This window comes from Macaca nemestrina, chromosome 10, assembly GCF_043159975.1.
Source record: "Macaca nemestrina isolate mMacNem1 chromosome 10, mMacNem.hap1, whole genome shotgun sequence".
NCBI classification, from domain to species: Eukaryota; Metazoa; Chordata; class Mammalia; order Primates; family Cercopithecidae; genus Macaca; species Macaca nemestrina.
In genome coordinates, this window is record NC_092134.1 from 31795473 (window position 1) to 31811966 (window position 16494).

Here is a 16494-nt window from a genome sequence, read left to right on the forward strand (position 1 = left end):
AATCCCAGCACTTTGGGAGGCCGAGGCAGGTGGATCACCTGAGGTCGGGAGTTCAAGACCAGCCTGACCAACATGGAGAAACCCCGTCTCTACTAAAAATACAAAATTAGCTGGGGTGGTGGCGCATGCCTGTAATCCCAGCTACTCGGAAGGCTGAGGCAGGATAATCGATTGAACCCGGGAGGGGGAGTTTGCAGTGAGCCGAGATCGCACCATTGCACTCCAGCCTGGGCAAAAAGAGCGAAGCTCTGTTTCAAAAAAAAAAATAAATTCAACAGAAGATTAAAAGGTGCAGACTCCCTGAAAGTAGCAAGCCTCATTTTAAGGTTAATTCTTACCCGAAGCCCGGATTCAATAAATATGTGCATGTTGGTTTTCCTGCTCACAACAGCTTTCTGTCCGCCTCGAACTGGAGTTGGGGGAAGCAGAAGGCAGCTCTGGGGTGGCAGACGTGGATCTGGTGCTGGGGCTACTGGATTTCTGTCAATCACGTGACATGAGAAGAGGGGAAAGAACACTGTCAGCTGCATTCCAAGAAGTCACAGTGGCCCTTCTAAAGTGACGACAGCCCAGCACTAAATAATGTGCCATTTGCTCGGGTTTTGCACCCCCCCAACCCCCAAACCATGAGACACAGAAGATTATTAGGCTATTAATTAAGGTTACTAGGACAATATATTTACATTAAGATCAACAGCAGGACACTTCCTTGTTCGATTTCTGAAAATAAATGCCAATGAGTCTCTCTTAGACCACAGAAACAAAAGGAAGTTTACTAATATGTAAGATTTTTTTTTTTTTTTTTTTACTCTGTTGCCCAGACTGAAGTGCAGTGGTGCGATCTCGGCTCACTGCAATCTCCGCCTCCCGGGTTCAAATGATTCTCCTGCCTCAGCCTCCTGTGTAGCTGGGATTACAGGCGCCCAGCACCATGTCTGGCTCATTTTTGTATTTTTAGGAGAGGCGGGGTTTCACCAAGTTGGCCAGGCTGGTCTCAAACTCCTGACCTCAGGTGATCTGCCCACCTCAGCCTCCCAAAGTGCTGGGATTACAGGCACGAGCCACCGCACTCGGCTTTTAAGATATTTTAACATCTTTTAAGGTCTCAATCTCTGTTTAATCAGAATACAAAATACAGATTTTAAATCTATCCTATCTTTGAACCAATAAATCTTTAAAACAAAATGGTATCAGAGAAATGCCAACATAATTGTCTGCTGTCACAGCTACCTCATTTATGAGAAAATCTCATGTTGAAATGTACCACACCATAAAGTACCATCTGAGAACTCAGGTGGATACAATTTTATTTTTTACTAAAGCAAAGTATTAAAACAACCCACAGAATGGCTTATCAGACGCAGAGACCTAAATGACAGGTTTTTTTTTTCCAACTTACTTTTCTTTCTCTGTTAACAGGGGAAGATTTTCACTGATCAAACCATAACTGAGTAATAGAATGGATTCAGCCGTCATTTCCTGATTTACGATTAATCCCACTGTGATTCGGCGTAAAGTTTCATGAACTTTTCGAGCCAGTTTCAAACTTGTGGTATTTTGTAAGATCTAAAGGCAAAACACAAATGTCATGCTGAGATGACACAGAAATGCATTTTGATTTGTCATAATGGTGGTTTTCTTTTACATATTGGCTTTCTAATATATGTTTGGCTTTCTCCTAATTAAAAAACATTCTTAACATAACTTTAAACACAGATATAACATATAAGGTGAAAGTGACCTATACTCTCAACCCCAGGAAGAACCACTGTGCAAGCTTGTGAGCCTCGGGGTTTCCTCCACTCCCTCCCTGTTCTCTGCTGGTGAGGCCTCAGGGCACAATGCCAGAGATCTGAGACTTCTAAGTTAACATCAACTCTCCTGGTACATTAACAGGAGTAACTTAGAGGCGGCAAACACACACACACACACACAAAATCAACAAAATGTATTCAATCCTCATAGGAAACCACGAGAATGAAGTGCTGCCGTGGCCAAGCCTCAGGGTCTGATATCAATTATTGGGCCAAATCAGAGGAACCTAATGGGAACCAGGATCAGCAACCTCAGGAAATACTCGGTGCTTCAGAGTTATTATCTTGCATGAAACATAGTATTAATAAATCTCAATACCTTGGAGGGACTTTGTAATATACATCACGGATATATGTGCTCTGCTGACTCTTTTTCATCCTCAAAATGTATCTAACATTCTTAGATAAGGCTCAGATAAAACTAAATGCATTCTAGGAGCAATTATGGAGTTCATCTAGCACCAGAACATTTAGACCTAATGTAATTCATGTCAATAGATAGCGCTCTTTGCTCTAGTTTTAATACACAAAACCAATAAATCAATAACATTTACTGACGTTCACCTCTGCAATAGGCACAGAAATCAACAGGAAGGTGGGTAAATTACAGTCCCTGAGCTTCAGGAGGCAGAATGAAACCATGGTAGGAATGTGAACTTGGATCAGAAAGATCTGGAACTAAATCCTGACTTTTCTCTTTAACCATGTTCCTTTCTACCTTTCCAAGCCTGCCAAGCCTGAATTTTCTTACTTGTAAAATGGAAGTACCATCAATCTCACAGGGTGTGCAGATTAGGAGAGAGAATGTAGCAGTGCTTAGAATATAATATGTCAATAAATGCCAGTTTTCTTCCTCTTGGCAACCTGGAAGTGGCAACCTGTGTCCAAAGGCTTTCTAATATCTATTTACTCATAATTAAAATGAATTTTTTGGTAAATGTAAATATACATTTTTAATCGAGACAGGTTCTTGCTATATTGCCCCAGGCTGGTCTCGAACTCCTGGGCTCAAGCAATTCCTGCTGCCTTGGCCTTCCAAAGTGCTGGATTTACAGGTGTGAGCCACCATGACTGGCCTAAAATAAATTCTTAATAAAATTTCAAACACGGACATAACATATAAAGAAATGTTACTTATAACCTCAACCTCAGAGATAAGCACTATGTGGCTTGTGTGCCTCAGGATTTCTTCATGTTCTTAGCTGCTGACTTGACCCAGCTATAATATTCATCTCCACTCAATTCCTGTTGCCTTTCTTTCTCATCTCATGGTTTACATTGGGGACTATGACTTTTGAATCAAAGCACTCACTGGCCATATGGTCCTAGAGCCCTAGCACCTAAGGAAATCATGCATGATCAAGAACAGTGTTTCAGGTTGCCCCGCATCATTCCTTTTAGGAACCCATGAGATTCCAATGCTGTGATCTCCCGAATTGCATTCAAGTCCTTACCTCTTTCAAGGGAAGGATAAGTTTTGTAACCTGATCTTTTCCTACAAACTTGCCCAGGATTTCATAAGAGTCGTAACTTTTGCTTCTTCGTGCTTCCATGACTTTGGAGAGGATCTGCTTTACTTCCTTCTCTTCAGCAACAGCACCAAACAACTCATGGTTAAAAATCTTTGGAAGAAAAAGGACAAATGGCAATAATGTGCACTCAGCAAGATATGCCAACATAAGCAGTTACTGAACAGAGGCCCTGATATGTCCTAATCAAAGAAATGCAGGTTGGACTGGGCTCAAATTAGATGGAAGAAATTTCTTTTAGAATGCACTTGTTTTCAATGCAATTTAGGGATCAATTACTTAAAAAACAAACACATAAGAAACACTTAAAGGTTGATACTAATGGGAAACAAAGAAAAATCCTTCACAGATGTACATATATAATTGTATGACTGTATAGACAGTTACTTCTTTTTGATGCACCAAAGAGTAGCTTAATTTCCCTTCAAAAAGTTCTCAGAATCTTTGCAATCTAATTAATTATTTACACTCTAATAACAAATTAAAAATATTTGCAATCTAATTATTAATCTAATTAATTATTTGTTTTTTGAGACAAAGTCCCACTCTGTCACCCAGGCTGGAGTGCAGTAGTGTGATCTCAGCTCACTGCAACCTCCACCTCCTGGGTTCAAGCAATTCTTATGTCTCAGCCTCCCAAGCAGGTGGGAATACAGGCATTTCCCACCCCACCTGACTAATTTTTGTACTTTTAGCAGAGATGGGGTTTCACCATGCAGCCCAGGCTGGTCTCAAACTCCTGGTCTCAAGTGATCCACCCGCCTCAGCCTCCTGAAGTGCTGGGATTACAGGCGTGAGCCACTGTGCCTGGTCTAATGTAAATATTTAAATTGAGATTCAAAATGTTAGTGTCTACATTTTAAAATAAATGAACAAAAACTTATGTGGCAAATTTATTCTCTTCACAATTGTAGCCTCCAAATTAGCACACTATCCAATTTTTTCTTTTCGTTTTTTTTGAGACAGAGTCTCACTCTGTCGCCCAGGCTGAAGTGCAGTGACATGATCTGTGCTCACTGAAACTTACACCTTCCAGGTTCAAGCAATTCTCCTGCTTCAGCCTCCTGGGTAGCTGGGATTATAGGCACATACCACCATGCCTGGCTAATTTTTGTATTTTTGTTAGAGACGGGTTTCACCATGATGGCCAGGCTGGTTTTGAACTCCTGGCCTCAAGTGATTTGCCCACCTCAGCCTCCCAAAGTGCTAGGGTTACAGGCATGAGCCATAGCACCCAGCCCAATTTTAAAAGTTATTATTAATTTCCCACTGTATTATAAATAAAGCTCCTGTGAACATAATTTATTTCTTAAAAATAGATTCTTAGATGTGACTGAAAATCTTTTCTCATTTCAAAAGCTCTTGATACAAAATGGCAACTTACTTTCCGGAAAGATCATACCAATTGATGAGCTCCTTGCAGTGACAGAGTGCCCATCTCGCTTTAGTCTTAGCTTTTTAAACCTCTGCTAATCTAAAAGATGAGGTGTTACATTATTTTCATTTTTATGGGCTATTATTATTTCTTATTTTGTGAACTGATTTTTTTGTGTCATTTGCCCACTTAAAAAAAATTAGAATTCATTTCTGTAAGTCTTACCTCAATCATTATATCCAAACAAGAGTCCAAATCCCCGACTTGCAGCTTATTGGTGAGGCCTTGCAGCAACATGTGAACAGTGAAAGTCAGCACATGGACCTAAGGTAAGATGCACAGTAACAATATGAATGTTAACAGTGTCACACTAGGAAAACATAAGATCTAGGAAGCACTGCAAAGAGCACACTCAGAGTTTATATGTCTTCTATTGCCAGGAGAAGCTTCCACAAATGACACAGTTATTTCACTATCTAAAATCTTATAACCAAATGATCACTTTGTACCAAAGGTGTTCAGAAACACACTACCATTCTTAAATCTGTTGTTGGGACTAAACCAGGCCAGTGATTTATAAAGAGAGGCACAAGAGTCTTGAACTTTATTTTTATTTATTTATTTATTTATTTTGGAGACAGAGTGTTGCTCTTGTAGCTCAGGCTGGAGTGCAATGGCGCGATCTCGGCTCACTGCAACCTCCGTCTCCCGAGTTCAAGAGATTCATCTGTCTCAGCCTCCCGAGGAGCTAGGATTACGGTCACTCAGCACCATGCCTGGCCAATTTTTTTGTACTTTTAGTAAAGGTGGTGTTTCATCATGTTGGCCAGGCTGACCTCGAACTCCTGACCACAGGTGATCTGCCTGCCTCAGCCTCCCAAAGTGCTGCGATTACAGGCGTTAGCCACTGTGCCTGGCCAAGAGTCTTGAACTTTAAAAAAAGAAGACCAACCTGTGAATTAAGGAGCTTGCCCATGTTGAATGCAATCAAAGCTTGTAAATAAAAGATTATGAAGGAAACAAGTTTTTGCACCCCATAGCAACCAAGCTGATGTTTCCTGAGCGCTTACTACAGGGTAGGTATTGTATGAATACCTTGCATGTATTACATCATTTAAGCCTCACTCAGCCAATCTATGGAGTAGGTACTACATTATGAGCAGTTTTTAGACGAGGAAGCTGAGGCACAAAGAGGTCATGGATAAGAACTGGTGGAGTGAAGATTAGAAACCAGTCTCAGGCTCTACAACAGGTTATCCTGCCTCTCAAGCTTTTTGAATTCTTTATGCTGCTTCTAGGGCTGTGAAATTATCAAGGTAAATATCAGATAATGGTCATAGGCTAAGGAAACACATTTAGTTGTCAAAACATAGATTGGGTCTTAAAGGCATAGTTTCTTATGTACTTACTTGTGATCCTCCATTTTTTTTTGGAGGCAGAGTTTTGTTCTGTCGCCCAGGCTGGAGTGCAGTGGTGCGATCTCAGCTCACTGCAACCTCTGCCTCCTGGGTTCAAGAAATTCTTATGCCTCAGCCTCCAAAGTAGCTGGGATTACAGGCATGTGCCACCATGCCCAGCTAATTTTTATATATACATATTTTTTAATAGAGACAGGGTTTCAGCATGTTGGCCAGGCTGGTCTTGAACTCCTGACCTCAAGTGATCTGCCCACCTCAGCTTTCCAAAGTGCTGGGATTACAGGTGTGAGCCACAGCATTCGGCCTCTACTTGTGATCTTTAAGTACTTTTATATATAGACGGGTTCCCAACTTACATTGTTTTGATCTATGATTTTTCAACTTTATGATGGATTTATTGGGACACTATCTCATCAAAAAAGTCAAAAAGCATCTGTATTTGAAATGTTTGCTGTGAAACTTATATATATATATAGAGAGAGAGAGACAGGGTCTTGCTATGTTGTCATGCTGGCTTTGAACACCCTGGGCTCAAGGTGTTCACCTCCCACTTCAGCCACCTGAGTCGCTGGCAGTAAAGGTGCACACCACTGTGCCCAACTTTCCTATAACTGTAAAAAATCCTTTCGGTGGCGGTGAGGATGACGAGTGATGCTCAAAGAGAACAATTCTGGTACAGTCTACATGATCAATACTAAAGCTGAAATCAGTTGTTCTCTCAACTCTAATTTAGTTATTTTAACAAATAATGGGATAGACTTGAAGAACAGATGGTTACAGAAAAAAAGGGCTACTCATTTAAATACCTCAGGTGTTCCTTAAAAATGTGTGCATGAATCCTCAAGAACAGAGATGTGTTCCTCCTTGTATGTCCAGTTCCCAATAGACCATGTCTCGCAATGCTGTGGTGGTGGCAGTGGCCTTGAAATGGGGACGGGCGGAGCTACAACTCTGGGAGGGGAAGTTTCCTCTACATTCATTGGAACTATAGTTCTGAGAGGGTTGGCCTAGTCTAGTTGCTTTTCTGTTTCTGTCTTGCCATTGCTTGGCCCCTGATATGGGCACAGCTGCAGGAGGCACATGGCAGAGTGGGAAAAATAAAGCCCCAGTTTTCTAGCAGAAAGACTTAAACGAATGCAAAAATTAAGTGTCAGCAAAGAAATAGAAGATCTAAAGAAAAAATAAATGAATATTTTAGAACTGAAAAACCCAAAAACTGAAATAAGAAACTCGTTGGATGAACTCAATTGCAGAAAGATATGAAAGAGGGAAGAGTCAGTTAACCTGCAGATAGACTGAAAGAAATTATCCAACCGAAACAGAGTGGAAGAATAGCAAAAAAAAAAAAAAAAAAAAGTATATATATATATGAATACAGCCTCAGGAACCAGTGGGAGAAAAACAAACATTCATTTCACTGGAGTCCCAGGAGAGGAGAAAGAGTGCACTGCAGGAAATTTATTTTAAAAAATACTGGGGCTGGGTGCAGTCGCTCATGTCCGTAATCCCAGCATTTTGGAAGGCCGAGGCAGGCAGATCTCTTGAGGCCAGGAATTTGAGACCAGCCTGGATAACATGGTGAAACCCCATAGCTACTAAAAATACAAAAACAATTAGCTGGGCGTGGTGGCTCATGCCTGTCATCCCAGCTACTTGGGAGGCTGAGGGATGCGAATTGCTTGAACCTGAGAAATGGAAGTTGTAGTAAGTCAAGATCATACCAGTGCACTCCAGCCTGAGTGACAGAGCAAGACTCTGTCTCCAGAAACAAAACAAATAAAACAAAAACACAAACAAATACTGGCTGAATCGTCTTCAAATGTGGCCAAGAAGCTCAGCAAATGCCACACAGAGTAAACCCAAAGAAATCCACACTTAGACACATCATGATCAAACTGCTGAAAAATAATGGCAAAGCCTTTAAAGCAGCCCAAGATAAACAGCACATTAGTAAGAAGGGGGCAACAAATTGAATAACTCATCAGAAAGGCAGGAAGGGATGCTTCATAATTTGTAAGTGTGATGATGGGGTTTTTGTGTTTATGTGTGAGATGTGTCTCCTTCAACCTTGTTACAATAGTTGGGCATTATCTGCCTGATGTGGAAAAAAAAGAAAAGACAGGTTGGAAGGAAGTAGAACAATATTTTTAAAGGAAAGAACTAAACAGCTAAAAAGAAAGAACCGTTAAAGTGAAATTATATATCCAGCAACAATATGTTTTAGGAATGAAGGTAAAAGGAAGACATTCATAGAAGAAAACTAAGAGAATCTGTTCCCACCGTGCCTGCTCCATAGGATTGCTAAAGGACACACTCTAGACTACGGCAAAATGATATTAGAAAGACGTGTGGAAATTCAGAAATGAAGGAAGAACAGCAGAAACAGTAAATCTCTAGGTAGAACAGACTACTCTCCTCTTTTTTTGGGGTGGGGGTGGGGGTGGGGACGGAGTCTCGCTCTGTCACCCAGGCTGGAGTGCAGTGGCGCGATCTTGGCTCACTGCAAGCTCTGCCTCCTGGGTTCACACCATTCTCCTGCCTCAGCCTCCTGAGTAGCTGGGACTACAGGCGCCCGCCACCACGCCCGGCTAATTTTTTGTATTTTTAGTAGAGACGGGGTTTCACAGTGTTAGCCAGCGTGGTCTCAATCTCCTGACCTCGTGATCTGCCCGCCTCGGCCTCCCAAAGTGCTGGGATTATAGGCGTGAGCCACTGCGCCCAGCCCAGACTACTCTCCTCTTAAGTGCTGAGAACTTGTGTGACAATTATAAGTAAAAATTGTAATACTGCCTAATGAAGTTTTCAATATACAGAGATGTTAATACATAAAGAGCTATAATACAAAGGGTGAAGGGCAAAGGGACCTACAGGGTGATATGGTTTCTACATTCCACTTGAATTGGTAAAACACTGATTCTCAGTAGACTCTTGAAAGTTAAGTTAATATATGGTAATCTATAGAGCAACTATTAAAAATCTATACAAAGAAAGATAGTCAAAATGAATATGACATTTCTTAGTGTGTTAGATTTACAGTCTATAGACTAGGAACCTTACCCATTAACAAACTAGGATGTACAAGGTAAAGCTAACTACCAGGAGTCTTAATCATATAGATGGTACCAAAATTGTTTTCTTCAAGCATCATTCTTCATCCCCAACCCAACAAGTAACATGGCTGCTTACTTGAAAAGAACAAGCTACAGCGTTCCTCAAACTTCAAATCACCCAGGGATCATATGAAAATGCAGTTTCTGTAGGTCAGGTGTAGGACCTTTAAATCCTGTATTTCTCACAAGCCCCAGATGCTGCAAATACTGTCTGTCCAGGCGCCATGGTTGGAGCAGCAAGGGGCTAGATACCACATAACCACTCGGACTGCTGCGTATTCCACTTGGTGCTCTTATTTTATTTTTTTGAGACAGGGTTTCACTCTGTAGCCCAGGCTGGAGTTCTGTGGCACAATCACAGCTCACTGCAGCCTTGACCTTCCAGGCTCAAGCAATCCTCCCACCTCAGCTCCCTGAGTAGCTGGGACCACAGACATGTGCCATCAAGCTTGGTTATTTTTATTATTGTTTTTTGTAGGGAAGAGGTCTCACTATGTTAACCAGGCTGGTCTTGAACTCCTGGCCTAAAGTCATCTCCCTGCCTTGGCCTCCCAAAGTGCTGGGTGTACAGGCATAAGCCACCGCACCCAGCCCCTTATTTTATAACTTACATTTTATATTCCAACTCTTAAACAAATGTGTATGTTCTTTATTATTCATACCAGTGATAACACAGTCAATACACATTCAAAAATAATTATATTAAGAACTCAGAGAATATAAAGCTTGATATGAAGTAATTTGAGAGAAAAAGATAGGTCATGTAACCCAAGCCTATGAGGATCTTTTAAAAATCAGATATAGGAACTATTCAAATAACAGATTTCCTTAATACTAATTAGAAACTTTTGAATATTACTGCTCAGTGTCTCAGTGGATCAAATTGATTAAAGACAGGCCCGAAGTTCCATAACTTGCAGTGTTCAAGTTGCAAATATTTTAACTCCAACAGAACTTGAATATAAAGCACAAGATGCAATTTACCTGGTATCCACGGACAAGGGTAGTCTGTAATTCTTTTAAAACATATTGGAGGAAGTGCACACCAAGATCCTCTATTATCTTCGCAAGAGTGCTGCGTGCAATGTCTCTGATTTCTTGGGCTCTGTTCTTGAGTAGGGCACACACTTTCAGCAAAATACTAGAAAATGAGAAGTTGAAAAATGATTAATCAAATAAACGAAGCAATTAAACATACACATATCCTTTTGTCTCTTAATTACTCATAACTCAAATTTCCCTGTTAAGACTCTAAACCACAGCAAGTTATGACAGTACTTTTCCTCTTCCTGACAAAAGAGGTTCAAAAACAAGGAAGAAAAGAAGCAATTTCTGAGTTTCACTAAACTTCTAATTTGTTACAAAACACACCTTGGCAGATTAGCTTCCATAACTTCTTGTGGAAGGGACTGCATTAGTTTAACCATGGCAAACGCTAATGGAACGCGAACCACTTCCTCATCATTCACAACCTTTGACTTGATGAGCTTGTGTTCTTCTTCTCTTTTAGTCTGCAAGAAACATTTAGGTTAAGTTAAAATAAAAGTAAATGGATCAGTGATCTACCAATACTGCAACCTTGTATCTGAAAGACAAATTTTTCCAGAAGGATGGATGATCATTTAAAAAAAAGAAAGAAAAGAAAGGCAGCTCTTTCTATAGATCTTAAGCCCATTTCTAAGTTTATTTAAAAATAAACCAAATCTCTAATTTGAGGATAGCTCTCTAAAAATTATAAAAATAACAGGAGTAAGAATGTTCTACTTTTCAAAGAAGCCATCAGAAAAAAAATAAAGCCAAATTTTCACCAGTGTGGATTTTCACTGCTGTGAAGTATAGGAAACTCATATAAAATGTGTATCAGTTGGAACAGTCAAGTGTTTGAGTGACGCTGTTAGTATATATAAATACAGGGCCTCAAATAAAAGTTTATTTACAAATATACAAAATATACAAAAATATAAATCAATATTATATGCCAGGAGTTAGCAAACTTTCTCTGAAGAGGGCCAGATAGTATTTTTGGCTTTATGGGCTCTGACTTAACTCTGATGTTGTGATAAAAAGTCAGTACTAAACACTATGTAAACAAATGGGTAATTGTGTTCCAATAAAGCTATACAAAAACAGGCCACAGGCTAGATTTAGTCCCTGCGCCATTGTTGGCCAACCCGTGTTTCACCCTGAGAAGGAAAGAAAGGCTTTGGCTTCATGAGAACGCACTGCTAAATATTATCTCTGTTAACTAAGAGAAAGATGAATTTTGAATAGTGCAGAACTGACCAAAAAGTACGAAAGGGAAACATATTCTAATTTTTAATAACCTTTTTGGGACACGGGAGTCTCTTAATAACTACTTTGGAGATGGAAAAGCATTTATTTACCATATCAAAATCACAAAGAATGAGTGTTACTGCTTAGTTGCAGCAGGATAAGCCTGAAGTTGAAGGGATAAGAGTAGAGGGGTGAATTGTGAAGTGTTGAGAGAAAAGGAAATCTAAAAGCTGAAATCAATCAATAATCACTAAGAGCCTCAGTGTGACAGGGCTCCACCAACACCAGAATTCACACAGACCTGCTGGACCCCAGATAAAGTTATTACCGTAGATGCAAGGCATTTATGTAGCCTGGGTAGAATATCCCCGGTTATGGTTCCTTGGATATTTTTAATTGTTCTCTCTAATTCTTCCTTGTTTTGAGGAAGGAAAGAGACAGGTTTTGTGATACACTCGGATTCTTTAGCTGATGTCCCTCCAGAGTCAGCTGGATCAGGGGTTCCCGGCTGTTCGTGGTCTGACAAACTCTTGCATGTATTTTCCTTCTCTTCCTCATCCACGTGCTCTAATTCCATGGCCTCAGGCTCTGGTAACTCAATTGCTTCAATGGCATCTATGTTTAATAAACAATAAAAGTCACCTTAAATCAAATAAGGAAACCACAAAGTTGTGGTAAGCAGTTTTTCCCACCAACATCCAACTTCCGATAAAAAATATCTAATCAGCAACTGTGGGCAGGCAAGGTAAGTGCTGAGGAACGAGCAGTAAATGAGAGGACTATGGGTTTTGCTTTCTCACAGTTTAGAGTTTAATGAGAGAGACAAATAAACTGCTGATTATAAAAGAACACAGAACAGCAAGTACAGGGTAATAGGGGAACCCACTGGGAGGCTTGGGGGGCAGGAACGTCTTAACCAAATAAAGCACCTCCATTCATGAGCATGAAAATCCTAATGACAGCCAACTGCCCATAGAGTCTTTGTCAGTTTCTGGTATGCGATTACAAGAATTTTACAAGTTAGTGGGGATTCCTCTTTTCCAATCATCTGGAATAGCTGGTATAGGTTGAAATGATCTACCCCTTGAATGGTTGGTAAAACTTAGCTATAAACCAACCTGGTGTTTTCATCAGATGATTAACTGCAGATTCAATTTTTTTTTTTTTTTTTTTTGAGACAGTCTTGCTCTGTCACCCAGGCTGAAGCGCAGTAGTGCGATCTCAGCTTACTGCAACCTCTGCCTCCTGGGTTCAAGCAATTCTCGTGCCTTAGCCTCCTGAGTAGTTGAGATTACAAGTGTGCACCACCGTGCCCAACTAATTTTTTGTATATTTAGTACACACAGGGTTTCGCTATGTTGACCAGGCTGGTCTCGAACTCCTGGCCTCAAGTGATCCACCTGCCTTGGCCTCCCAAAGTGCTGGGATTACAGGCGTGAGCCACCATGCCCCAGCCTAACTGTGCATTCAATTCCTTTAATGGTTAGAAATCTATCTAGATGTTCTATTTTCTTCTAAAGTCAGTTTTTGCATTATATTTTTCTAAGAATTTGTACATCTCAGCCAAGTATTCAAATTTATAAATACAAGGATACCTTTTGACTTAATTGTGACCCTTTTTAATTTCTAGTAATGTTTATTACATCTTCTATTTTTACAGATCAATCTTGTCAGGCATTTGCCAATTTATAATCTTCTAAGTAGCTGGGATTACAATTGTGAGCTACTGTCCCTCGCCCAATTTATAATCTTTTCAAATACTTATTTATTTTTAACTTTGTTGATTTTTTTCTATTGTATCCAGTTGATTTTCCACCAATTGCTGCTCTAATTTTTAATTACTTATTTTCTTACACTTTCTATTTATTAATGCTCTTTTCACACAAGAAGGTGATAAAATTGGATTTCTATATTAATAATCTACAGCTCACATTTTTTCACTGATACAATTTAGACTAGCCTTCTCTTCTGTTATATAGTTTTCCAAGAATACTTAAACCATTCATTTTAGCTTCCCTCCTGACTCATTAATTGGCCATTGCTAGTAAGAGCAGACAAAGGGAATAAGTTGACTGTCACCATCTTTACTCATTATCATAAACTATCCAAGAATAAGATGAAAATCTTGTTTAAGAAAGTTTAAGGGGCGGGCATGGTGGCTCACGCCTGTAATCTCAGCACTTTGGGAGGCCGAGGCGGGTGGATCACGAGGTCAGGAGATCGAGACCATGCTGGTTAACACAGGGAAACCCCGTCTCTACTAAAAATATGAAAAAATTAGCCGGGCGTGGTGGCGGGCGCCTGTAGTCCCAGCTACTCGGGAGGCTGAGGCAGGAGAATGGCGTAAACCCGGGAGGTGGACCTTGCAGTAAGCTGAGATCGCGCCACTGCACTCCAGCCTGGCGACCAAGAGACTCTGTCTCAAAAAACAACAACAACAACAACAACAACAACAACAAAAAACGAAAAAAGTTTAAGAAACTTACTTTCTTCATTCTCAATTTTTTCCATTTGTTCTTCAAGAGTTTTGTGGTCAAAGTGGAATGCTTCTAACACTATTACTAGCAAACTGTAAAAAAAAAAAGTACACAGAAATGTTCATTTGATTATTAATATCATTGGACTATAAAAGGAGAGGAAATTTAAACACTAATAAACATTAAAATTATTTTTATTAGCACTTTTAATTTTAACAGGTATTAGCATAACCTTATTAATACAAGATAAAAGTAAATTGAGATACAGAAAGACTAATTCAGAAAATATTTTTAAAATTACATTTAAAAAACAAAACAAAAATAAGAAGTTTGACCATACCTGACACCCAGTTTTTGACTGATCTGTCCCGTTTGTAAGACATGAATGAAATGTTTCAAGTAATACATATATGCTGACCAAGAGAGATGTTTGCAAATGGCTCCAATAATCTCTGTGGCAGCAATAGTTATATTTTCATGCTGTAAAATAAATCCAGAGTATCAATGCAGAACAAGGATTTGCTAATAAAATGCAAGGCTAACTCAGTATATTGAAAAACTTAGTAGGTTCTCGGTAATTACAGAAGAGAAAGAATGCCCAAACTATGCTCATTTTCCCCTCTAACCCTAGGAAAACATGTTATCCATTTAAAGGAATTATATCATCTTTTAAAGGCTATTAACATATTTTGGACTATTTTCCACTCAGACCTCCTTAATGGGTTCGAGACTACAGAAAGCAAATGAAATAAATTCAATGTAGAAAAACCGACAAATGACAAAAATTATGTATTGTGCTACTCAGTCCTCAAAAGTACATTGTGGGTGGTGGGGGTCGAGGGGAGGAAGATAATCGGAAAAACAGCTAATGCATGTTGGGCTTAATACCTAGGTGATGGGTTAGTAGGTACAGCAAACCACCATGGCACATGTTTACCTATGTAACAAACCTGCACACCCTGCACATGTACCCTGCAACTTTTATCAAAAAAAAAAAAAAAAAAAAAGTACACTGACTCAGAGACATCTCTTTCAGGCCATGATGAAAAACAGAGAGTGGATTTACCTGTAGACCTTAAACTAGAAAAGCAGGCAAAACGCATGAAACAGGCCAGGCGCGGTGGCACACGCCTGTAATCCCAGCACTTTGGGAGGCCAAGGAGGGCGGATCACAAGGTCAGGAGTACAAGACCAGCCTGACCAACATGGTAAAACTTCGTCTCTACTAAAAATACAAAAATTAGTTGGGCATGGTGGTGAGCACCTGTAATCCCAGCTACTCAGGAGGCTGTGGCAGGAGAATCGCTTGATTCCGGGAGGCGGAGGTTGCAGTGAGCCAAGATTATGCCACGGCACTCCAGCCTAGGCCACAGAGTGAGACTCCATCTTGGAAAAAAAAAAAAAAATACATGAAACAACAGTTTCCAAACCTTGGATATCAACCACTGCAGGCCAGTGATCTCTGACAGAAATAAATAAATAAAGTGAGGCTTATAATTACCCCAATTTACTCTGTGGAGAGAACTGTTAAGTTGCAGCACAGGAAGAGAAACCAAAAAGAGCCCAGTGGTCTTCCTGAGTTAGAAGACAGGGTTGAGGCTACGGTAGCTAGAGTCCACGGGGCACAGCACCAGAGAGAAGAGCTGCACAGAGGGAAGCTGCACAGAGCAAGCCCCTTGAGTCTTCGGCTGAGTACTGAGCAGTAAGCGTGAGTAAGGAAGACACGGGAAAAGAACCAAAGAAGGGAACAGGCAAAACAATCATCAAAGACCATATAAGGTTGAGGCTAGTTCACAGTCCCATCAGCCAGAGTGAAACACCTCATGCTACACAGGGCATTGGGTATTTAGGTCCTTAGAATGGTAGTATCTCAGTACCAGGGCCCTATTAGTCATAGACTAAAGGCTGCTCCTGCCCTAAGAGCTTGAAAGCAAGATTCTAAAGAATTAGACTATTCACAAGTAATCTAACTGCATCTGAGAATAATTCTCAGGAATACTTAAAGACATCCTAATGTACCCAACGCCCAGTAAGGTAAAATTCATAATGTCTGGCACCTAATAAGAAATTACAGCTGGGCATGGTGGCGCTCGCCTGTAGTCCCAGCTACTCAGGAGGCCAGTGTGGGAGAATCACTTGAGAATAGCCTGGGCAACAAAGCGAGAACTCCATCTCTACAAAAAATAAATTAAAAATTAGCCAGGTGCAGTGGTGTACACCTGGAGTCCCAGGTACTTGGGAGGCTGAGGTGCGAGGATCATTTGAGTCCAGGAGTTTGAAGCTGCAGTGAGCTATGATCATACCACTGCACTCCAGCCTGAGAGACAGAGCGAGACCCTATGCAAGTTTTCTAGCAGGCTTGGCAATAATTTATAAAATTCTCATATGGTTATAAGTGGTTAAAACTTTAATACTTAGAAAAATAAAAGAAGTGAGAGAAAAGCATAAGAATGTTAAGGAGAGACATGAAAGATATTTTGAAAAGATGAAATTGACT

At 40.2% G+C, this 16494-nt stretch overlaps 1 protein-coding gene and 1 non-coding gene across 2 annotated transcripts in view; one reads left to right on the forward strand and one right to left on the reverse strand.

The window, feature by feature from the left end:
* LOC105493875 (UTP20 small subunit processome component) overlaps positions 1-16494 on the reverse strand; it is a 111586-nt gene that overhangs the window by 22582 nt on the left and 72510 nt on the right. The window contains exons 39-47 of the mRNA XM_071071251.1: positions 14338-14477; positions 14007-14089; positions 11849-12135; positions 10618-10757; positions 10231-10387; positions 4944-5042; positions 3269-3436; positions 1400-1566; positions 339-480 (exon numbers count right to left, since the gene is read on the reverse strand). Of these exons, the coding sequence (XP_070927352.1) occupies positions 339-480; positions 1400-1566; positions 3269-3436; positions 4944-5042; positions 10231-10387; positions 10618-10757; positions 11849-12135; positions 14007-14089; positions 14338-14477 (1383 nt within the window). The remainder of the gene's footprint in view (positions 1-338; positions 481-1399; positions 1567-3268; positions 3437-4943; positions 5043-10230; positions 10388-10617; positions 10758-11848; positions 12136-14006; positions 14090-14337; positions 14478-16494) is intronic.
* Positions 8136-8237, forward strand: LOC112428899 (small nucleolar RNA U13). The gene has a single exon (XR_003020963.1). It is a non-coding gene; the product is annotated as a small nucleolar RNA U13 (small nucleolar RNA).